This window comes from Vidua macroura, chromosome Z (genome assembly GCF_024509145.1).
Source record: "Vidua macroura isolate BioBank_ID:100142 chromosome Z, ASM2450914v1, whole genome shotgun sequence".
NCBI lineage: Eukaryota > Metazoa > Chordata > Aves > Passeriformes > Viduidae > Vidua > Vidua macroura.
This window is the reverse complement of record NC_071611.1, coordinates 17453376-17478315: the sequence shown is the minus strand read 5'-3', so window position 1 is coordinate 17478315 and position 24940 is coordinate 17453376. Positions and strand designations below refer to the sequence as shown.

The following is a 24940-nucleotide window of genomic DNA, read 5'->3' as shown; positions in this document are numbered from 1 at the left end:
GTATTGGACCTTTCTCAGGCCCAAAGGTCCCACATGACCACTTTTGATTTTGGCTTTGAAAAGGGGGTGTGATTCTCTCTTTTGAGGAGATTACCCCCATCTGCCCCAAGGGGTAAGAAGTATTGAGGGTTTAATTTTTTTTTTTTTATCCTTAAATTTGAATTCTTAATTTGAGTTCTCATCTCTGACTGCTTGAGTAACTGTGGTCTTCAAGGAAAAAGAAAATCAAAACTGAAGAGTACTTAAATTTTTAAGTGGGATTTTGGTTCAGCTGTTTTTTTCCTGAGGTCTGTCAGTGCTTCTCCAAACCAGAGGTTTGTCTGGATAATGGAGTTGAATACAGTTCCTTGAGGGCCTGTGATGTAACTGTCCTGAGAGAAGAGACTCCCAGACCCAGAAGGGCTGAAGACTTAACAGCTCATCTCTGTCCTTTGACTCACCCGTTTGTAACAGTACTTATCACAGAGCTTTACAAATTAATTTTCTGCTTAGCACATAGTATTTTTAGCCACCTTAAATGAATGATTGGATGGTAACTGTGAGCCTAATATTGACAAGGTAAGCAAAAACTGAAAGCAAGTTTAGAAGAGAGGGGTGACCTGCCTTTTGGCTATGCAGTGACCACTCCAGAAAACTGTTGGGCTGTGCTTTTAGGAGTGCCATACATTCCTCAGCTAGAGTAGTAGTGAATGTGAAAGAAAGGAGGAACTGCTATGTTTTATAGATGTGAATTAGGACATTTAGGGCATCTGTGGGGATGAAAAGACATGTCTTTGCAAATCCTCATCAACCATGAAAATATTTAAAAGTGATGAAATTTAGAGCTACAGCCAAAAAGGGCTGGGAGATTAATTCCTTTTAAATATTTTGTAGCCTTGGAGTTGAACTACAGATATTAAAAATCTATTTTAATATTTAAGTGCTAGCATATTAGCATACTGTTATTTTCAGGGATGTGAAATCTTTATAGTAGGAAGCTTCTGTGCAGATTTAGCCATATTATCTGTAGTAGGATATCCATTTGCAGAAGATTCATTCATGAAGCTAACTAATAAAAACTTTTAGAACACTGAAACTATCCCTTGTCCACTAGTCCTAACAGTACTGTGTTTGATTCTTTTATGGTACTTCACTTATCTCCTTAGAGCACAAGTTTAATAATACAGACCACACAAATTTATTCAATTCAGATTATTGATAAGAGGCTGTCTGTATGTATGCACATCTCTTGTACAGGAAAGATGGGATAAATACAGTTCCTTGTTTTTGTCATAGTATTGTTGTTTCATTAATGCACCATTTTGGCTACTAATTTGTGAGATGCTGACAGAAAACAAACAGAGCTGATAGCTATTTTCTATTGCACAGATAATTACAGCCTGCATTAGTAAGTGCTTGGCCATGATGCACTTGCAGTTTTGTTGTAGTGAACTGAAGTGAATTCAACATCATACAGATGTCTGGATTTTACTAAATGCATGTGAGTGACTGTGGGTATTCCTCCTCTTTATACTAAAAAATACTGTAAAGGACTTACCACTGTTGTTAAAACCAAGAGGGGAAAAGTGAAATTTTTCTTTTCTTTCTTCTTGTTTATTGCTGGAATCACTTCACTGAATTCAGTAATTAATAACTTATATGGTGATTAATTTCTTATGACAAAAACCGTCCCAGTGAAAGATTAATACATTCACGGGATCATATGCACCTGATTTAGTTGAGGGATTATAGCAGTAAAAGACTTTGTGACTAACAATGCAATTGTTAAAATCCATTTTGAATTGTGCTGTATAGCAGTTACCATTCAAGTCTGTTATTGTCCGTATTACTGACTGTAAAGGGAAACATAGTTCAATATATTACATTCTATCAGGGAGATGAAACAGTAGCACAATTCAATTTTACAATTAGTTTTCAAACTGATTATTTTATAAAAAACCCAGAGTATTTGCTAAAGTCATACTAACAGAGTTCCCCTTATTTCTTTCTATCTAGATAAGTGAGTTGGGTATTTTATGTATAACTTACATAATACTCAACCTCTTTCATGGTGTGAATATAGGGGGGTTTTAAATCAATCTTTCTATCTGTCTCTCTGTCTATCAAGTTTATATATAAACTCTTGATTTTTACTGATGATGTACTTCGGTTTGAGTCAATATCTGAAAGTTCTCAGGCATGGGTACTTCTTGCCTTCTGGATTGCTAGAGCCACACCTTGAGAGCTTCTTACTGCTTTATGCTTAAGTATGGCTTCTATCCTTGGTCAAAGACTGGGTGTCTGATGCTTAGGAGTAATATGTTATTTCTGAATGTTTAGCTTTAGAGTGTGTTTGAAACAAGTTTTTCAGAAGGAATAATAAATTTTACTGTTGTACTGACTTAACAGAAAAAAACCTGGCATTTCTACAAGGAAATGTTGTAGCTAGATTTTTTCAGTTGTTGCTGAATCTGTTGTTATTTCTTTAATTGCAGAAAGTGAGTGAAAAAGTAGGAGGTGCAGAAGGAACAAAACTAGATGATGATTTCAAAGAAATGGAAAGGGTAAGTCTAAATACAGCATGTATTCATTATTACCATGCATTTTTTTCTTTCTAGGACAGGAATTTCAAAGGTTTTGGTCCCGGAATCACTCAGAGAATCTTGAAACACTTAGCTTTTATTCAGCAGGACTGTGTTTTCAGTTTTCTATTTCTTTTTGTTTTCTAACTAAGGGATATGTAATGTATGGCACTCTATAATGCAAATACTTCATTCAGAGATTGGGACTGAAGTAATCAGCTACATTAGCTGCATTTAAACCATTGTAGAGGATCTCTGAAAATTGAGTCAGTCTACAAGACTGCCATTTCAGTGGGGAAGGGCGCTGGTAATTCTCAGCTCCTTGAGTATCAAGGCTCTAGGCATGACAGTGGCTCTGGAGTATTCATTCACAGGTTCAGAGGTCTGTTAGGCAGCCTTCACTGGCAATGTGCTTCAGGTAGATGGAGCTAACCCTCCAACAAGCTGTTTGGTGAGGCTGGCAGTGATAGCACTGAGTGTCTCAGTGGAGGGGAAAAAAAAAAGAAAAAAAGGCACAGATGCATGTGGCAGTGATAGTATTTCACCTAAACGGATCAGTAGGGGCAGCATTTTTTCAGGCTTCAGCTTTCAAAGTTACTATCAAATCTTGTAATAAAAACTTGTGCTAGGAGATTTGTAAGGTATGTATCTGATATATAACTCTGCTTAAGTGAAAAAGAAGCTATTTATTTGTCAATTTGTATAATGAGGTGGGGGAAAAAATCTTGGATGAAAAATAAAGGGCATATACTTCGTACTTCTTACAAAGAAAGCACAGAGCTGGTTTCTCCCTCTCAGCTTCTGTTTAAGTGGGTGACTAGTATAGGCATTCCTATTGGAAAATGTTAACAAGGATTCAGAAAACTGGGGTAAAGTTTAGAGTGAAAAACAGGACATTGCAACAGCCAGGTGTGGATCCCGTATCATGCTTGTAGGTGGGATGGGTTGGCAGCCCAGGAGACAGGACCACTGAAAGCTGTGGAAGGAATGGAGTAAATCTATTCATTGCCTCCACACTCCCCACCTGGCCCTGTGTCCACTGCCAGCTTTCCTGCAGGCAGTGGACATGATCCTCCTGCAGGCAGTGGACATGATCCTGTCCCTGGCCTTCTGTTTCCTTGCCCCCACTATCCCCTAGCCATTTCTGTGTTCCCTGCCAGGCAGTTCAGCTACTTATTCACCCAAGTCTGGCAGACCTCTCTTGATTCTCTGTGTAAAGGATAGAGCAAGACCTGACAGATGGCAATGGCAACAGGAAACAGGAAAGACATCATGACACCATGATGCAACCAACCTATCTCAGGTGTTCTTTTTTAAAATAGGAACTTGCCATTATGATAAAGGAGTTCACTCTGTGGGACACAAGCTACCCTGCAGAGAAATGCAATGTGTCCTCTTAAATACAGAGTACAGGACATTATGGGGATCCCCCAGTCTGCCAAAGCAGCATTTTTTTCTCTGAGACCTGATTCTGAGAGTAAGAATTTAGTCTAGGATGTGGATAGGGACTGCTTCCCTAGGAAGGAAGACTTCTTACTACAAAAGAAAGTAGAAGAAAGTAAGGCTATTCAGTTCTAAGTTTTTTAAAATTCTAAATATGGAAATCAGCCAGGGAGAAATAAATGGTCAGTGCATTCATGCTGATAGATTTCTTGAAACTGGGAACGGAGTGATATCTAGTCTTCCTTACCCCAGATTTGTCAGACATTGCTCTGGAAGTGGTAAATAGCGCATTTTATTGTTAATAGTTGGTTTTGAGTGACTTCTGCTTTCCTCTCATTTTGCCAGTTATTAGGGGATCAAAGGTAGACAGTTTTCCAAAAAGCTGTCTGTGACTGTTCTATCAAAAAGTTTTCCCTGTTGTAGATGGTTCCCATGGTGATATAAAGAATTAGCCCTGTACAATAATCAAATGCATCAAATGTATCAATAATACTGTGCAATGTATCAAATTCCTAACCCATTCTGACGTACTCCGGCCTTACTTGAGAATGGACCTGCTATAAACTGAAATGGTGGACTCATACTTTAGTCGTTTTTCAGATATTACCACCATTCTGGTACCAGGGCTGTTCTGAAGCACATAAAAATAAAATTATAAGAAGAGTTAAAAATATTTATAAGAACAAAATGAGAGAAAAACTTCTTCCTTTTGTCTAACTTCCATTTTTCTTTTTGTTTGACCCTCTGTCCTCTAGAAAGTGGATGTTACCAGCAGGGCAGTTATGGAAATAATGGCAAAGACAATAGAGTATCTTCAGCCAAATCCAGGTAACCTAATTTCACGATTTTACAGTTTTGCAGCACTTCTTGAAAACACTTTTTCTTACCAGTATAAAGTCTGACAGATCTCATCCTTGCTGGTGCAATTAAGGTTGGCACAAAATTGGCAAAGTTACGGTAAAGTAAACAACAGAGATGAGTACAGGCCTCTCTGTTAGGCTGTCATGGTGAATGGAGGCTAGCTTTGGAAGGCTTTGTTTCCCTTCTGAGTCTTCTTTCCTTAGATGAGTGGGCAGCACATGCCCACGAACCGGGTGCACTTGCTTGTAGGAGCCAGTGTGTCAGCACTGTGAGCACAGGGCCTCCCTTGGAGCTGGTGATGGCTGTGGCTGCCCAGGGCAGCAGGGCAGGGCCTGCAGCCAGCGCCTGTCCCTCGGCTCCAGCCAGGAGCTGCAGGTGCTGGGGCAGGTGCAGCCCTGGCATCGGGCACAGCCCTGGGCATGGGGCAGCTGAGGCCCCGCCATCAGTCCACACCTGGAGATCAGGGGAGGCATGATGGGAGTGTCTGCATAAGGCAGCTCTTTCCTTTACCTTCCTAGTCATTTGCCATGGGAAGGAAAAGGACCAGGCAGTCCTTGCAGACCATGGAAAAGCAAAGTTCCAAAGCAACTTTCTTCATGGCACAACAAGAGATACCACTTTTCCTCTGGTCCTCTGGGTATTTCCCATCCTTGTTACAGAAAAGTGATGGTGCAAAAGAGTTGTTGATATCATACTGGAGAAAATAACAGAAAATCAAATGTTATCAGACATGTCTAAATTGAGCCCTCAAAATAGAAACCAATGAATCTTTTTCATAGGTAGATAAAAGAGCAGGTTCAATTGGGCAGATGGAAAACTACATGTTCCCCTTTTGCCAAAGGTTTCTCTCAGGGAGGGGTGGTCTGGACCTGCAGTAAACAGTAAACCATTACATTGAATATTACAGAGATTTCTGTAGTAATCTAGGAACATAAGTGTTTTGATACTAACCTAAGTCAATGCCAGCATCACTGTTAAGGTCAATGGAGTTAGCTTGTGATAAATCACAGAATCACAGAATATGCAGAGTTGGAAGGGACCCTCAAGGATTATTGAGTCCTGGCACTGCACAGCACCATCCCCAAGAGTCATACCATATGCCTGAGAGTGTTGTACAAGCACTCCTCAAACTCTGTCAGGCTGGTTCTGGGACCACTTCCCTGAAGGTAAAATTAGACCTTCTGTCTACCATAAGTATCTTAGAGTTTAATGGAACTACAGACCAAATTCACACATTTACACTGAGAACTTTTATTCCTAATGGCTAGAAATAAATTTGAACTGCTGTGAAATGTTTCAGCTCCAGTGTGGTATGCTGAAGGACTATTGCTGATACAGATTAATTGGTGATTTTTTGATGTTAGACCACAGAAGACAAGATAATATTTTGATAATGCTGACAGTGGATTAAAAAAAAAAAAAAATGGAGGAATAGTATTTACAAGTTCAAGGACTGCAAGAGAGAAAATAATGATGACCAGAACAGTTGCTATGTCAGACGATTAAATTCGGCTTATGACTTGAGTCCACAGCTTCATTGCTCATTGTAATGTACTCTGCAGGAAAAGCAACAGGATTGGCAAACATTATGGGGATAGTGATAAAATTGTTAATTGCTGTCAAACTGCTGTTAAGCAACATTGTGTAGACTGAGGAATAAGCTTTGGATATTTAGTGCTTCTCTGAGTGCCTTCTTGACACATCTGAGTGGTTATGGTTGCTGTGAATCGTGAAACAGGTTCACAGCAAAAGCAGACAGCAAAATTTCTGCAGGTAGCTAAGGGTGTGATTTCAGGCACTTCTTGCAGTTTTAAATTTGCAGTGCTGCATGAAAGAACAGTTTTCATAGTCCAGCTACATATCCCTTCCTCTGCTTGCGGCACATGCAAGTGGAATCAAAAAATTAGCATTGTAATAGGCAGGGGGAAGATTCACTTTTGTCCCTATATAATGAGATCATGTTGTTCATTCCACAGGTAAGAGGAAAGGAGGACTAAACCTTTTCAGCACTCACCTGATCTTAGATTGTTTTATGTCAGTTGCAAAAGGGCTCCCTATAGTGAAAAGAATTCTAATTCATTTTTTCAATAAAATAAAAATTTTTCTCTTTTAAAATTCTCCCTACAGCTGTATTACTTTTTACATGGGTCACAAAAAAAGCCAGTTTCTAGTATTTCCCATTTGCTTTCCCATTTTCATAAAAATTAGGAATATTACATTGAGAAAAGGAGAGAATTTAATTTTAAAAGGGAAAAAAAACCAAAACAACAAAACAAGCCACAAACAGGAAACAAACACTTTAACAGCAGTATTTTAAAGAAAATTAAAAGTTTACCTGGGTTTGATAGGAAGTAGAGGAGTTGAGAGTAGCAGTAGCACACATTCCTTGAAAAGGCAATGTGCCTGGAAAACACTTGGATAACATAGTACTGTGATACTACAGATCACCTGAGTCCATGGTGTTTTGAAACATTAATTAAAGAAGTATGCATCATTGTCTAACTTTTGCTTTCTACTCTTACCTTGGTGTCCAAAATATAGCCACTTCATTTTTTCCCTCTTATATTTCTTCAGTTTCTGAAAATACTCCCATTTGCTCCTGATTTAATTCAGCTTGCTGCCTCCACTCCCCTGACAAATTTTGTTTATGCCTTGTTTTCTTTTGTGCTTCTGTATTTTCTTATTGCATCATTTCAATAACATTTAACTTCATTAAACTGTAGTTTCTTATACTGAACAGTCAGCAAGTCTGCTGACTGTGTTTTTGAAGTGGGTAGAAACAGAAGACATCAAGAAATTCAGATGTTGAAAAACATAATCTGATGTCACTCAAGGGTAATGGGAAAACTAAAAAAACCATAATTACTAAATGTTAAAAATACGTTGCCCTTTCATAGCTGCTATCAGGCAAAATAAGTACTGTGAGACTTGCCTGATTTTCCTGTGTGTGTTTCCATGTCTGTATCTGTGTGAACAGATACAAAGGCTGAAAAGTGAAACATAGCAACAAGATGTCTCTCTTGAGGTGCACTTTTAATAATAAATATATGAAAAACATTTGTTGACTCCAGTCTGCTAATATTTCATTTTGCTGAAGTAACTTGTGCAAGGCTGAGTTCTGTTGACAGGAAAACTAATTTTAAGAGGGCCATACAAAGTCAAGCATTTGCAAGGGGGAAGGTGGAGTGATTCATACCTGCCCTCCAGTAGCACACACAGTAACGTAGATAAGAAACATGCTCTGAGTCTGCATTGCTGGCAGTAGGATTTAAATAATTTACTCTCTTCAGGCCATTCATATGCTGTAATTGCAAAAATTCACTAAAGCACATCAGCAAACAAATTAGTTCTTTTATATTTTCTGTCTTTGTTTCCATCGATTACAATATTTGTGTTGTGTCTTTTAATATTTGTTCTTCAGGTGTGTGTCTGAAATAAAATGCAAGCTGAAGTACAGTTGAAAACCTTATTGAAGTAGGAGTTTCCCTAAGTCCCCATAAAAAAAAAAAAAGTATTGCAAAGGTTGCTGCACATCATGTTTGGGGACACGGCTTTCCTTAATATTCTACAACCAAAAAGCTTTCAAGCATTTAAAAAATAGGGGTTACCACAGTTTAATCTTCAGTGTACCTAGCCTGGACTTTTCCTTGAGGGTGAGGCTGGCTCAATCTGGTATCCATCTGGTACCTAGGGATTTTAAGATTAAGACGAATTTGGAGATATCTTAAAGATTTGCTTGTCTGTCACATGTCAAACATGCTATCTTGGGAGTGTTCCTGGGCTTACTTCTGTCCAAGTCATTTCAAGGGAAGCTTTGTCTTAGAAGTTCAGGACAGAGACTCCTCTCTAGTCTGCCAGCAAAATAAAAACAGTATTGACCAACAATATTTCATTCCTTTGTTCCAAAAAGAACTGATGAAAAACGGGGCTTAGTCCTAAACTTACATAGTATCTTTAAAGTATGTTTTAAGTTGCTTGGATAATTTAAACATAAGAATGGATTTATGCCTGTAGGCATAAATGTAGGCAAACAATTGCATGCTTGTAACCTCTGTCACTTGCCTTCTTCAGCTTCCAGAGCTAAACTCAGCATGATCAACACCATGTCAAAAATTCGAGGCCAGGAAAAGGGACCAGGCTATCCTCAGGCAGAAGCCTTGCTGGCAGATGCAATGCTGAAATTTGGCCGTGAACTTGGTGAAGAATGCAACTTTGGTAACTTGTTTACTTCCCTTTCCATTATAATGCAATAAAGGGTGTAGGAAAATTTAATATAGCTTTCATTATTAAAGGGCTGCACTCTTATAGAGGAAAAACATCTGTAAGAAGCATTAGAGTTCTGCTTCTCTGCAAGAAGCATTAGAATTCTACTTCATCCAATGTTTCCTTTAAGTTTGGTCTAGGCCTGTTTTGAGTATCTTTTGAAGATTTCTGCTAGAGAAACTTTTTGTACAAATGGAAGTCAAATTGTTTCCATTTTGACCCAAAGGCTTTAGCTCTCTGTCATAAATCATGATACTGTGGCTGTGTTGGATTGAAATATGTACATGTACAGAAATTGTATTATTGTCCATGCATATATAGAACAAAGTGCTTAATCCTTAAACCAACTGTTACTGTTGTCATTGCAGGCAAGGAATAAAAACTAATAGATTTTTAATAGACTTTGGCCTTTTTTTTTCTGATCAAATTCCACATTTTTAGGCACTAATGGACACTCCTGTCTTATCTGTTAACTGCTCTTCCCTCCAAGCCCAAATGAGTTTATAGCTGTCTAAGTTACCGATGTTAAATTGACTCTTAAAACTATATTCAGCAGTAGAGTTCTGATTATAAAAAGATGAGATTCACAACAGCATACTTTGTCTTTCTTTCTTGTTTGTGTGGACTTCTGTGTGGCCATTTTTACATGACAACACACAGGACCCTCAAATGGGACTATGGAAATACTATTCTCTATTTGAACCATCATTAAATTGTTTTCCTGACATAAAGACATATGGAATGGAAAAAGTACTTTCTTACTTGCTCTATGTCATCCACTAGTAAGCTTGATGGATGTAGTTTGATTTGTGCTAAATACTACTGATTTTTTTTAATTGGTTGCCTCTCATTTATTAAATTTCAAACAAATTTTTAAAAGGAAAATGAACTAATAAAATCTAGTTTCTGCAACTTGCTTTATATTCTGTGACAACTGCACTACCATGCAGCAGAATAGATACGACAATTATTTTCACATTCTTAACTAATAGTAGTTATTACAGCTATTTGTCACTCTGTCCAAATTTGGGAGGCTCTCTCATTTTGCAGTGCATGGCTGGCATCTGCTGCTTGGGAGACAAAGCTTCTGATTTCTCACATATATTGGTTTTCAGACCCTTCATATTCTTTGAAGGTGTTTTTTTTTTTTTTTATCCCTAACCTATACCTCAAACCAGGAGGTATATTTGAGCTTCTTGTTTTTTCTTTTTATGGAGCAGAAGTAAAACAGAGTGATAATGTTTCATTAACTCAAGTTAATCTTGGAGGACATTTCAAAAGGCAGTTAGGGTTATTGAAGTTTATGAGCTTCATAAACCTACACTTGAGTAGTGTGTGTAGTAGAACTCTCAAGTGTAGTAGTACTATGAAGTCCATAGTCTCATCAAAAAAAACTTTCATTTAAAAAAAAATCTGTGAAATTGTTAAAAATTTTTACATTTGGTACTGTCACCACTCTCACTGATAGAAATGGGGAGACCTAGACTCGAATTAAACGATTTTTAATGCAGTGTGGTGATGATACCACTGAGTAAATACAATTCTTTTCTAGCATATTTATTTCAACAGAGTGAGGAATGAACGGACAACAAGTGATGTGGAGAAGCCTGTCTTGACACATCATAGAACCATAAATCCAGCTGTATTACAAGGCACGAACTCTGTTGGCTGCACTATGTAAAATCTATGTTGCTCTTTCACAAAGTGCATCATCCTCTGTTTCCTAAATTTGAGACCTAAAATGAAATACTAACTGAAGTTGCCATGAAGTTTCCATGACTCAGTTTCATTCTATGGTGATTCAAAACAAACTTATTTTGACTGCATCTTTTCTTTCAGGACCAGCACTTGTTGATGTGGGAGAAGCTATGAAGGAGCTTTCTGAAGTCAAGGACTCTTTAGACATGGAGGTGAAGCAAAACTTCATTGACCCACTTCAGAATCTCCATGACAAAGATCTGAGAGAAATACAGGTATTGCCCTCAATGCAGCAATTTAATAATGCCAAATGTGTGGACTGTCTATATGTTTGGTATTTTTATTAGTTGTGTAGTTTAAAATGGGGCATTCAGGTTTGAAAATGACCTGATTTTTGTCTCTTTTGGCTTGAATTTTACTTTCAATTCTGTATCTCTTGATGATGCTTTAGAAAGGGAAAGATAAAAATTTGAACATTTTTTGATAGTAAAATTTTCAGTCTTATGCAGGCAAGAGCACAGTACTCTAATCTTGCCATTTTAAAGCTCATTTCACAAAGCAGATGTACTGATGTTTACATTCCATTTCCTAGTGCATGGCAAATGCTTAGCTGCATAAGTAGCTGCTCTTCTCAGCTCAGTAAGGCTTTCATACTGTCAAATGTAGGTGGATGAAAGATATCTTGGACTGTTTGATATGATTTAGAAAACGGGTAGTTATAAATATTGCAGTGCATGACAAATTTATTCTTCTGAGAGAAAGTAAACACCTCAAGTAATCATGGTCAGGCTGGTAACATTAACTTCTGGCCAGTTAAACATGGCAGCTGCTAAACAGAAGAACATGAATGTTGCCTCAGGTAACAGTCTAGGAAATCTTCAGTATAAGATAGCATTAAGATAATTTAGTGGTCTGGTAGAAATGATAAAAATAAATCCGATGTTGCTTTGTTTATGAATGCTGATATACAGACAAAAATGTAATAAGTTGTGCTTTTAAAAGTATTTTCTCCTGAAAATCTAGGGAAAAAAATAGTGTTCAGGCAATTCTTCATCAGAATTAAAAACCAAGAAACCTGCATATCTTTTATAGTGATGGCAATTGAAGTTGTCCATTCTGCATGGCCTTTTATTAGTCTTGGTCTGTCATTTAGATCATTGCTTCTTGAATGGTATGTAAACCCACGTATTTCATTGTTCTGTATTTCTCTCCTCTGGGAAAGGGTTAGTGAACAGCAAACAACATATGTTTACAAGTATGCATGGACTACCTGCTTACAATGCAATATTAGGAAAGTTGGGGAAGGTCCTTTATTGTCTGCTTGCATTTGTATTTTTTGGTTTTTTAGCATCACCTGAAGAAAATGGAGGGTCGACGCCTGGATTTTGATTACAAGAAGAAAAGGCAGGGCAAGCTCCCTGATGAAGAACTTCGTCAGGCTCTGGAGAAATTTGATGAATCAAAAGAAATTGCTGAGTCAAGCATGTTTAACCTTTTGGAGATGGATGTGAGATAACCCTTGTTAATCTTTGACCAGAGTCTTAGAAAGATAGTGAAGGCACTTTCCTCTTTATTGGACACAGTGAAAGGCTCAGAACCTGTAGTAACGTTCTATAGCATGTTTTTGTAGGAACAATTTTTTTGGCATTTTATAGGTAACTGAGCTAGAGAATGTGAGTCCTCTGTAGCATTGTTGTGCTTCCTAAATGCAAAGCATTACTTACAAAACCGAAGTATCTTTCATCTAGAATTATGTAAATATAACTATTTATGTTTACTTGTGGTTATAGGGTTTGGGCCAAAGCTTTTGGTCAAGTGTGTGGGCTGCTGAGAAAACTGTAAAGATCAGAAATTATGAACTCATAACCCCATGGTCTCTGCTGTAATCAGATGCAATAATGAATAGAAAACCCCAAGTTACTGTGACTGTTCATATCTGACTCTGCAGAATATATTTTGCTTATATATTGGTTCAGATTGTGCATTTTCTAGGTTTATTTAATGTTCTATTTATAATTAATGTTGAAATTGTTAAATTAAGCAAGAAAAAACATCTCTATAACATGTCAGCTGAAGTCTTATTATAAGAATATGTAGTCAAAGGAAATTAATTTTAAGTATTTCTGTTGATGTGAATTACTTGATTTATTTTAAGTACACACCTATTCTAACTCCTCATTTTGTTACCAGATTGCTGTAGGGGAGCCATAACAAACCTGAAAATATTTGCATATAGAACTTAGTATTTGCATAGGAATTAAATATAGCTGCACTGAAATGAAGGAAATATAACAAGTTTGTAGTTTTGATCTTTGTAGTAACATCCATACCCATGTGTGCAAATAGTGCTGGCAAACATTACACCATTGTGGCATTGTGCACTATGAAAACTACTAGCAATTGCATTGCCCACAAATTGGGGATCACTTCATGAGGGTGTTTTTTCCCTCATGAAGTGGAATGCTCTCTGTCCTCACCGCAAATATTCTGCATCCGAGTCTGTAGTAACTTTCTGTTTTGGTCTGCTTCACAGGTCAGAATACAATAGAAGCATGACCACAGTCCCTGTGGTTCTGCACCCTTCAAAGGCAGGGAGGTAGAAGGTGTATTATACTCCCATTACAGTCTTGTTTTTACTTTCATAGTGTTTTCTGAATGTGGTAGGTCTATAGGCTGCTGTTCATGCAAATCAGCCATGGAGAGATGATCAGTGGGGAAGAGTTGCAGTTACCATTCCAGATCAGGTCATATTCAGACGTGGTAATGAATAAAGACTAATATGTAAATATTTACTGCTAACTGTGAAGCTGAATCAAGGTTTTAGAGAGATAAGTTAAACTACCTTTGCAGTGGACAGTGGTCTTTATTCTCTATTGCCTGATGTTTTGATGTCAATCCTCAGATTGAACAAGTGAGCCAGCTTTCTGCTCTTGTGCAAGCCCAGCTGGAGTACCACAAGCAAGCCACACAGATCCTACAGCGAGTTACTTCTAAATTGGAAGATAGGTAATGCACTTTTTGTAAGTTTCTTGAATAGTTTGATAGTTTTACAGAGGTAGAAAACCTATGAGGACAATACAATGCTGTTATCTTTCTCAACTTCGTTCTTGTACTTTTATAAAATCAAGGGAACTTTCTTTAGATGATTGCGAGCTGTGATTTAAATGCTGGAGATACATCTACTTCTAAGTATGAGTTCAGGAAAGCACCTCATCTCAGTAAAGCTATTAAATGTGAGTTAACTGAAAGTGTTTATATTTAATTCAGTGACACTCACAACTTGGATTCCTTACTGTTTGTGATGTATTCACAACGTGTGCTCATTCTGAAAGAAGATGTTAAAAATTGATTTTGCAAAAGAGTATCTTGTTGCATTCTTATCTACCTGAAGATCTTCCTGAGCCAGCAGTGAGACCCTCATTATTAACCACTTTTTAAAATATTCATCCTACTATCAGGTCAAACTTGATACAGGACTTGAGCTATCTCTTCCATCCCTGTTAGTATACCTGCATATGCTATCAGAATTCCTAATCTTTTTTTAAAAGAGTTTCATAACTTTTACTTTAGAATTTTTGTTTCCATCAAAACAAATTGATCAGCTTCTCACACGCACATCATTCTTCAAAGAAATTTAACATTCAGGAAAGGTTTCTCTACTAATAATGTTCTAGCAGACTCATAGAAAACGATGAATATAATTCCCAAGAGGAGATAATGTTCACATACTGTGCAAAGGCAGCTGTTTTTTGATGTCATTAGTATAGATCAAGTTGCTAATACTGCTGGGTCTGTCAGTATTAATTTTCTCAGAGCATGCATCCTGAAAACCTCATTGAGTTCTAAGTCTTAAAGTCTTTGTGACTAGGAGCAGCACTTGTTTTGGTGCGTAGGCTGTTGTGCTGACTGTTCCTGGATACAGTTTACAGTACTGTCTAAACAGCTAACAGAACAATTTTTAGCACTTGCAAAAGGGTACTGCAATTCGATTTCTTTACAGAAGCAATAAAAATGCCTCAGGAACAGGTGTTTTATCTAGTACGCCATAAATTATGCCATTAAGTGAACATACATCTCTACAATAGATTTCTCTTCCCATATCAATTCAGATGATCCTTTGCCCTTTTTAAATTTCTGCTAACTGGTCAGTATTTTCACTTCAAGTTTCAGCTGAATGATTTTAGCTTTGCAAGGACCTTGCATCAGAATGCTATGATAATTCAGTTGAACTAAATTTTTTGCATCCCTAATTGTAAAGAGGCTGCTGGCTAAATCATACTTTATCCACACCGCTGGACACAAATTGAGCGCTGTGATGTGTTCACGCCAGAGATGAGTCAGGGATGTAGAGCTGTTACTATCCAAACTACTAGTCTTTCACTGCTGGTGATAGGCAGGTGGCAAGTAATGCATGACCCCTGGGGTTTGGTTGTGTTTTTTTTTTTTTTTTTTTTTTTTACTATACAGACCAGAAAATAAATCATTATTTATTTTTAAGCTGAGCAACTTTGTTACTGTTCACTGTCAGCGATGTCTACAGCACATACTGCCCATTTTCTACGTAATCTTTAAAAGACTGAATGGAACCTGTTCATGCTGGCTTCTAGCATGGACAATGTCTTTTAACTACCAAGACTGTCCTGTGTAAAATATTCACAAAAGAATTTTTTTAAAGTATGAGATAGACTGCAAAAACTAGAAAAAATTTAAAATGCACTTGTCTTCTATTTTTTCTTGGCTGTTTAGATTAGCCTACAAGACTTTCTTCAAGAGGTACAAGTGAAAGAATTTCATTTTTTTTCTACAAATTAGTGGAAGGCATAAATGTCCTTAAAATGCCATGATTCCAGGAACTGGGAAATACTGGGAGCTTGGTGAACATTGGGAAATTTTCTGCAAAATTAATAAAAAAACTGGAAGGTCAGCAAAGACTATTTTAAACTCCCTTTTTCACCAAGTGAAATGAGGATGCAGTTTTCCCAACACAGTATCATGACTGAGCAGCTGAGAAGCAGGAATGGTCTTCTTGGAGGTATTTCTTTTCTTAAGAAACATGACTTATGCTGAGCTTTTGGATAATTTTTAGCAAGTCAGTTATAGTTCATAATCTGAAAAAAAAATGGTGTTTCATTAAAGCATTAAACTAGTTTAAGTATTTCTTAAAAATTTTACTGTCTTGAATTTTGCTAATGAGTGAGACAAAACAGAGGCTTTTTATTTATTTGGACCACTTCAACACTTCAATTATTTAAGGTGGTGGGGGTTTTTTTGGTTGTGTTTTGTGGGTTTTTTTGTGTTTTTTTTTTTTTTGTTTTGTTTTGTTTTGTTTGTTTGTTTTGTTTTGGGGCTTTTTTGTTTATGGGTTTGGTTTTTTAATGTAAAAGAAAAGCACTCTCTAGTAACTGACTTATATTGGTATTTTGGATGGTGAATATAAGGATCAAAAGTCAATAAGTTAGGTGCAGATCTTTACAATAGATAAATCAAAATGTGCCACTAGCAGCATGTCTAGGGCAGATATAGAAAAGGTTAGAAAAATCAACTTGTCTTGTAAGTTCATATGAAATGTTCTTTCATATGTGGAATTAGAAATACATGTGGTAGTGGTTCTGCATAAACTGCTCTGATTCTGTTCATCCCTTCCTTGGATTTTACCCTGGAATCTGTAAATAGACCCTTCCCTGGAAGATCTAGATTTCTCAATTAGAAGAAATAGTTGAAATTAATGATAAATAAATGGTTGTTTTGAGAGTCGTGAAGACTGGACTTTTGTCCCTTTGTGAAACAAGTATTCCAAACAGCAAATTAACCAAGTATGCAGCTGAAGTCAGTACATTCCCACAGAGTCTTCTTACAAAATGACAAGAGTTGGCATCAATCAACTGAATAAATAATGCTTGCAAGGATTAGAAGCAAAAAGTAATGCTAAAAATGGGATGTTTGTATAGCCCTTCTCTAAGCATTGATAGTCACGTAAAAAGTTTTTTTTTTTATTATGAGTTTGTTGTTTTTGTTAGGCAAAAGGAAGATAGACAAATTGTTAGGTTTCTAAAAGGAATGAAGAATGAACAACTTCATGGCACAGTCACATTGGCTGGTTTTGGTAATTTAAACTACTGTTATAAACAAAAAAAGGTACTCCAAATTATTCAACTTGTTTACTATGGATGATTGGCAGATGAGAATTTCAGCCTTGGAAATAAAGGTATTTGGTGCATCTCGTCTGCTAACAAGATATTGGCTCTTGACATTTAACCTTGATGTTTTGGCAGAATAAAAGAGGCATCATCTCAGCCCAGGCGAGAATACCAGCCCAAACCCCGTATGAGCCTGGATTTCTCAACTGGTGACAATACACAGCACAATGGAGGAATATCCCATGCCACCACACCTAAACCATCAGGTAATGTCAGAGTTTTGCGTCCATGCAGAAGTTGCATGCTATCTTCTGGAGATTACTTTTTCCATGAGGGAAAATGAGAATAGGGATAGTACATAGAAGAGAGATGTTTGAACTGTTGTTCCTTTGGGAAGTGTTCATATCCTCAGACAGGAGAACAGAGATGGATTATCCACTGCTTTACATGTGTCTTTTGGCCAAAAATTTATTTTGTCCTAGAAGATTACCCTGAAATACAGATCTTTACAAAATAGGCCTTTAGAAAACCAAAATAACAATTGAAAGTTTTCCACAAAAATGCAGAAACCTAAGGCCAGCCATACCTCCATAACCATATTCTGCTTTTTAAAATCAGGTATTATAATACAATGAACCTGAAAGTAAAAATAAGCTAAAAGAAAAACTAAGCTATATGAGCTACTTTCTTTGTCCAAGCAGGAGCAGCACAAGCAAGATTAACCATTAGTATGAGTGTACATAATTACTATCTCAAATAATGGTTTATTTAATATCAACACATACCATGGAAGGCTTATTATTTGTTTATTATTTGTTTCATACACAATAATGATCTGTTATCACATGGTACAGTGAGGGCTGGCCTCTGTCCAAACCCTGATTTTAGTTATTCCAGTTTACCTCAGTGACAATTGCTACCACGTTCCACCTTGCAAGACTAGGTGTTTTTCACTAGATCTTTAGTCAGGATTTCCTTTCTTTCCATCACATCCTGATGTGAATGTTTGATTTTCTCCCACATATACACAGTTGGCTCTTACACAACCTTGCAAGCTTCTAACAATCTCCTCACTATGCTAACAAGGAGAAGGATATATTAGAGATTCCTACTGCATGAGTGTGGCTTTAGTCTTGCATGCTAGAGCTCTCCTCATTCCACTAGTAATTTTCTTCTTTACTCCTTTTTTTGTAGTGTCATGAACACTTGCCTGTTATAAGCCAGAGCAGACTGATTTTCATGTTTCTCTCCAGCATTTATATTTTCCTCTTCAGAGAGCAGTATTTAACATTTTCTTCAGTAGGGCTTATATTTTGAAGTGTTTATTGGTTTCAGAAGAATGCCTTCTTTGAAAATTCTTGAATATATGTTTGGAGTGATTAATTCAAAGAGTTTAGTTGCTAATTCGTCTAAATTTCAGCCGGTAGCAATGAGGATACCAAACGTGCTGTAAGGCTTATTGATGTCAGCACAGTAGGCTTCATGACAAAGAAACCAAAATACACTCTGAGCAATACGTAAAGAAAATACTTCACTATAGAATTTAATTAATTAAGTCTGGTATTTGAAAAACTTGCTCTATTAAGATCAATAGAAATGGAAAAATTTTGTTCTAAAATAACTCAAGCATGGGCCTTCTAACCAGAGTGAGTGTTCAAAACAAATATGCAGAATGTTTGAATCTGAAACTTATTAATCTTAAAGCCAGTATTCATGAAAAAGTAGAATATATATTCTTAGAACTATCATTGTGGTGAAGTGGCATGTATTGGTTCATTCAGATGACTGAAAGTGTATGAACTTTTACTATGGAAATTCAAGTGTGGATATGATTTCTTACTATTTAGTGCTGCTAAATCCTAAATATTTTGACCAGTAACAATTTTGGTTTTGGTAGGCTTGAAGCTATAGAGACTTCAGGGGGAGGGAAGAGGGAGTATATTTGTTAATTTCATATAACATATGAAAATCCAATCAAACTAATGACTTATAATAATATCCATTAGCCATCCTAAAGAGTTTATGGTCAGATATTAATGAACTAGCACATTAGAAAGCTCTCAATTTCAAACTTTTTCTGAGTCTATCCTGATGGCTCTTCAATAATGTGTTTTTAATGGGGAATAAAAGTCTTTGGAAGCGTGATACTAAAATTCAGAGGATTAGGAGCATATACACTGGTATAGCTGTACCAGTGAAATTTCCAAATAAAGGGCAAACACACAGTTATATCTTCACTGTTGTTTTAAGCTACCACTTACACTGTCACCTGGGGTAAACAGACAAAGCACCTGTTTGCTAGTAAAGCTGGAAATATGTTAGGGCTTTTGCTGCTTTTTTTTTTTTTTTTTTTTTTTTTTTTTTTTTTTTTTTTTTTTGTGTGTGTGTGTGTTTTATTAACAAATAAAAATTAGGTTTCAAATTGATCATATTTGTGCTTTCAGGTCTGGGCTTGACTATAGCTTGGGTCTTTTGGGATTCTCAGACTTCTACCAGCAGGCACTTAGAAGACTTATCTGAAGACTGTCAGAAGCTAATAGTTGTCTTCTAATAAAGCTTGTCAGTCCAAATATAGGTATTACCAAAGAACTGTCATCAGAATATTAGTGAGAACAGAAACAGCAAAATCTGTCATAGGTACAGTAGTAAAATGGGTACTCTTAAGTGTTGAAATTTTTAAGCATGTTGTTTTTGTGTTTCTTCTCCTTAGGTGTTCACATGGATCAGCCATGCTGCCGAGCTCTGTATGACTTTGAACCAGAGAATGAAGGGGAGCTGGGATTTAAAGAGGGTGATATTATTACCCTCACTAACCAGATTGATGAAAACTGGTATGAGGGGATGCTTCATGGCCAGTCAGGCTTCTTCCCCATCAATTATGTTGATATTCTAGTTCCATTACCCAATTAGAAATGCTGATCCACCACCTCTGACACAGCTGTGTCAGTACCACTGCTTTCAAAATGCTGCTTCTTACACCTTACAAGTGCAAACTGCAGTGGTTAGAGTTACCAATTCCTAATGAGCATCTTTGGTTTACGTGTTGTCATACTATGTGGTGGTGATGCGTTGTATCTTCTGAGCCAGCATAGTGTGGATTAGTTTATTGACTGTGCTGGCCTGGTAGTAACCAGAGCCATTAGTGAGATGAAACGGGGAAGATGATGGCAAGCAAAGCAGGTAATTATTCATAGTGAAGTAGCAGGAAGTGAAGGTGGTGTTGGGAAGATAATGCCTATCACCACTGTATTACTTTTTCAGTCTTAGTTCTCAATAAAAAGAGGGAAAAGTTCTTGCCATTCCATCTTTCCCTTCCTAATGATACAGTTCACACAGGTCTAACATTGACTAACCAGAATTGTATCTTCCAATCAAACTGGCTGGCTGTTCTCACAGAGAGGGCATAAGTGTAGATCCTCTGGTTTTTCAGAAAGTGAACCACTGTACTATGTGTCCTGCTGCTCTCTGCTAAGTTTTATATTCTTAATTATTGTTAAAAGGCCTATTTCCCTCCAGAGGTAAACTGTAAGCTATCAAATGGGGATTCCTGTAGTAGAAATGTTGGACCACAAACCACCTGAATTTGCCCTTCAGGAACTTTTAGCATGCTCACCAAAATGCCAGTAAATGGGCAAGATGGGGAATAAAACTGGCATTTATTTAATGTTTCTTCAAGTTAATGTTTATTTAATGTTCTGTCAAGTCTTGGCACAAAACCGTGCTGCTTAAGCACCAGATATCCTTTGTAAACTCATTCACTGAGGAATACAGTAACCAGCCAAACACAACCCTAATTTAATTTGTTTCTGTCTGCCATGTGTTCTTGGAACATCATTTGTGCATACTCTCTCCTCAATGAGGACAAAATAAAACATGTTATTTTTCTGTTGAGCAACTGAAGACATGTGGCTGTATATATAAAAACATTTCCCATCTGTTTAGTTGGTTCTCCTGTGTTCCTCCTTCCTGCACTTGGTGTGTACAGTGCTGTGCCTAGCTTCTTGGCATTCTTTTGGTACAGTTGCAGAAGTTCTGTTAGTTTAGTTATTCAGAGTTCTATTTATCTAAATTGTACAGACTCTATCAGAGGTTTAATGTGCTGCTTCGAATGTGCCACTTCAGTACTGGATGATGTGAAATGAAGACAATTCCCTACTGCTTAATGTATAAACTATATCATGGAAATCTGTTATTTCAAATAAATGCTGAGAGAATAATAGAATAATGTTGTGGATTATTGCTTTGTTGCTTTAAAATCTGCTTTGATAATTTCAGCTAACAAGAATTTTATTTTAGAAAGCATATTTCTCATTTCCTGCAAATGTGAATTTTTTTTTTTTTTTTTTTTTGCATTATCATTTTACTTCAGTCAAATTCATCTCATGCATGTAATGGCCTTTATAAGCAGGATGAACTTAACAGTGACCACATTAAATTAGTCTCTCAATGACTAGCATTCAGTCTTGTAGATACAAGTTATTGCTTATCAAAGAACCCTGGCATCCACAATGCTAATGAAGCTTAAAGACTTGGTAACTTATAATTTATTTATGGTTTAAGTAAAAACAGAGATACTGTTACAAGCAAAGCAGACTTGACTTGGAGAAAACTAATTTAAAACAATTCAAGTATTTTTGTGCAGTGCGAACAAAAAGACTCACTTTTCCTATCCCAGTTGCCAGGCTCAAATTCACTCCTGACTCTTCCCACCAGCTGCTCACTGGCATGGGTACTTGTAGGTGTACAGTATGTCCATAAAAGCTCCTCTCTGCTGCTTCTCCCTCCTCATTTTTTTCCCCCTTTTCAGTGATGAGTCGAGGACAGGACTCATTGTGATTATCTGTTGGTGTTTCACGGACTATCTCCACCTCACTGTTCTTCAACGTTGGTGTTCCCTCTGCTCAGAGTGTTTCTCACTCTTATTTTCCCCCTCTTCTGCTCTCTGCCATATGTTCATGTCCCAATGCACGTTGACAGAGACTGACAGAGTAGAAGAGTCTTTCAGAGATGGCACCTCATTCAAGGCTCTGTTCAAGGTCAGGCTGGACAGGGGTCTGAGCAAATGCATGTAATTGAAGATGCTCATTGCAGAGTTCTTGGGCTAGGTGACATTTTACAGTCCCTTCCAACCCAAACTATTGAAAAAATAAAGATAGAGATATAATTCCTGCAACTTTTTATTACAGTTCAGTCCTAAATCCTATGGCTGGCCTCTAAGGAAGTTTCTGTCAGTGACTGGAAGAAATTTGTTTCAAACTCAATGTATCTGAAACTTTTTACAGATGCATTAATGGTACCATACTACAGTGGGTTAGTATTACTATGTTAGTTAGTATTACTATGTTAGTTAGTATTTCCATGAACAGTTACAGAACTAATAACTATGTTAGTTATCAAGGCCTAGCAGTCACAGGTACTGCACTGGCATACCTCTGTTTTGTCAGATTATAATTCTGTAGCATTTCTGGAAAGCATGCAACCATAGGGCAACAACCTCAGAGATGAATTTACATGATTTAGAGCAAAAGGGAGTTTGGCGTGCAGTACTGCCCCACCCTGCTGAGGGGCCCTGATTTTTAAGGTGTAGGGAATGGTAGTGTCTTTCAGCAAATGGGACCAGAAGGATTGGACAAAATAGTCATCATGATGACATGGCCCCAGTCTTGACATGTTGCAGAATTCTTGGCACTTCCGTATTGCTCTGTTCTGTGTCTTCTGCAGGTAATACCTAAAGAATGCTTTATTCCTGAGGTAGTAGGATCAAAATCTGACTTGGATAAGAGAGGAATTACCAGGCTGACAGAAGTTTCTATCTAAACATTCAGTACTAGGATAAAGAGGGTGATCCAGAAAAAAGCAGGAGGATGTTTGCTTTTGCACATCAGGTAGTTCACAACTTTGTCTATGGAGCTCCATGACTCTTTGATTCTAGAATTACATAATATATGTTGTTGATGGATTAAATCTTTTTTCTCTGGGAGACTTACATACAGCTCCTGTCATCCTGCTTCCTAAGAGGTATGTTTTCAGAAATATTGTAAAAATATGACATGGGTTCCTGGTTACCAAACTTGGCTGCAGAACTGCTTGTCACAGAGGAAATTAGGAAGCCTTCCAGCACTGAGATATCAGCTGCCAGATATAGCTAAATGTTTTAGATTTGTTGTCGGTTTCTTTTTTTCTGTTGAACTGTAAGGTTCTTAGCCTGCTTTATTTATTGCAGAGTGAACCTTTGTGAAAAACATGGCGAAATACCCCAACAGTTCCCTGAACAGTTCTCAATCTAAATAAAGAAGTGATTGAAAATGTGGGGTTTTTCTTCTTTTAAAGTAGCCTCCTCCCTCCAGAAAGAAAGAAGATGGGAGTCACATCTGGAATTTTGTATTCGAATCTGGCTTACAGACAATTCTCCTTTTGAAGGTAGTCATACTGTTATGAGGACTTCTTTTCTGGTTTCATACTTGTAGGTCTTGTAACTGAGAAATGGTTCTCAGAATGCATCCCAAGCTTCCCATATATCATGAAGGCAAGGATTCAGATGCATGTAGGTCAGTGGAAATGATTCTTCCCAACACAGGAGTAGGCTGACATTGTGATAGGCAAATGATGCAATGAATTTGGGTGTATACTCAGGTAACGCTATTTAAAAGCAAGTATATTGTATAGATATGTTTAATTTTCTGTAAAGCACAGTAGGTTGTCCTAGACTTAAGCTCAGAATGTCTAGAATGTTCTGTAATTATTATTTTATAATTTTTAAACTTTTAGCACTCTGGTAGTTCAAGCACAGACTTGGTGAAATTTCCAGAAGGCTTTGCTGTCTTTCCTTGCCATTTGCTCTAACATGTTGCAGAAGATGGGAACAGATTTGTCATACATATTCTTGCTGTGCACTGTAGTGTACAGCAAATTTCTAAACTGTTTATCTTTTTTAGTATTTTCTTGGAGATGTAGCACAGTGGAGCAGTCAAAGAAACAGCAACTTCTGCTACGCCTTCCTAGAGCTGCTGGCTCTTGAAAGTTCTGGTAGCTCTGGAACACAGAGAAAACATCTTTCAGGTGCCTCTAGGGCAAACAGTGGACAAGCTGAAGTCTTTGTAGTGAGAGCCATCTCCCGGCCCACAGCTCATTTGATGGGGTAGCGGCAGCCACCCTCATGCTTCTTGTTCTCCCTTGCACTGTGCTTAGGGCTTGTATCTTTCACTTTCTCTCCACCTTTTGTAATACATGGAATTGAAGCACTAACAATGCAGGGAAAGATAAAGGGGTTCAAGCTCCTCTGTCTCACCCCATCTGTGAATGGAGAGGCTCCAGGAGAGGCTGTGCGTCTCTGACAAGATCTGCTTTACTAGCACCTTCAGATACAGCTGTTACTTCTTCTGGTCACTGTCTGAAAGTGGAGGATTCAGCAATTTATCCAACCACCATCAACAGTGCTTATCTAGGGACTTTCCTGTCCTTCAGTAGTCACTGACATGGGACATGTCCTTAGAGCCTTCACATGGGCAGCAAGATCCTTCAGCTGTAATAGTAGAATTTCTAATGAACATATATAAGCTGGAGGTGCAGTTTTCCCAATTTTTAGGTTTTTTCTCTTAAGGAGAGGTAGAACATACTTTGTTTCTGTTTGAAATAGTAAAATCATAGCATTATAAAAGCTGGCATATGCTATGCATTATGACTCTGTTACAGCTATAATGGCTGACTGTTTGAAGTATTTGAGGGGTACTGAGGCATCTGATGGTGGATGTCACAATATACAACTTGCACCAAGCTGACTGCAGAGGAAGAATTCCACAAATACCTTGGTAAAATTTCAAACATTTAACATACATTTGAAGCGCCTGTATTTAAAGTTTGGTTTCTGGAAGTGTCCACTTAGCTGAGTTGTCATCACGGGTTTTGTTTGTAAGGTTCCTCAAGTATTTGTATTTATTATTCAGAAGCAATGAAAGCTTGGCAAAACTCATCTGTGAC

General features: G+C 37.4%; 1 protein-coding gene across 1 annotated transcript in view; it reads left to right on the top strand.

The window, feature by feature from the left end:
* Positions 1-20629, top strand: part of SH3GL2 (SH3 domain containing GRB2 like 2, endophilin A1) — a 95512-nt gene extending 74883 nt beyond the window's left edge. The window contains exons 2-9 of the mRNA XM_054002971.1: positions 2475-2543; positions 4760-4832; positions 8937-9080; positions 10968-11101; positions 12175-12333; positions 13729-13832; positions 17099-17229; positions 19674-20629. Of these exons, the coding sequence (XP_053858946.1) occupies positions 2475-2543; positions 4760-4832; positions 8937-9080; positions 10968-11101; positions 12175-12333; positions 13729-13832; positions 17099-17229; positions 19674-19873 (1014 nt within the window). The 3' untranslated portion in view covers positions 19874-20629. The remainder of the gene's footprint in view (positions 1-2474; positions 2544-4759; positions 4833-8936; positions 9081-10967; positions 11102-12174; positions 12334-13728; positions 13833-17098; positions 17230-19673) is intronic.
* Positions 20630-24940: the final 4311 nt, after the last annotated feature.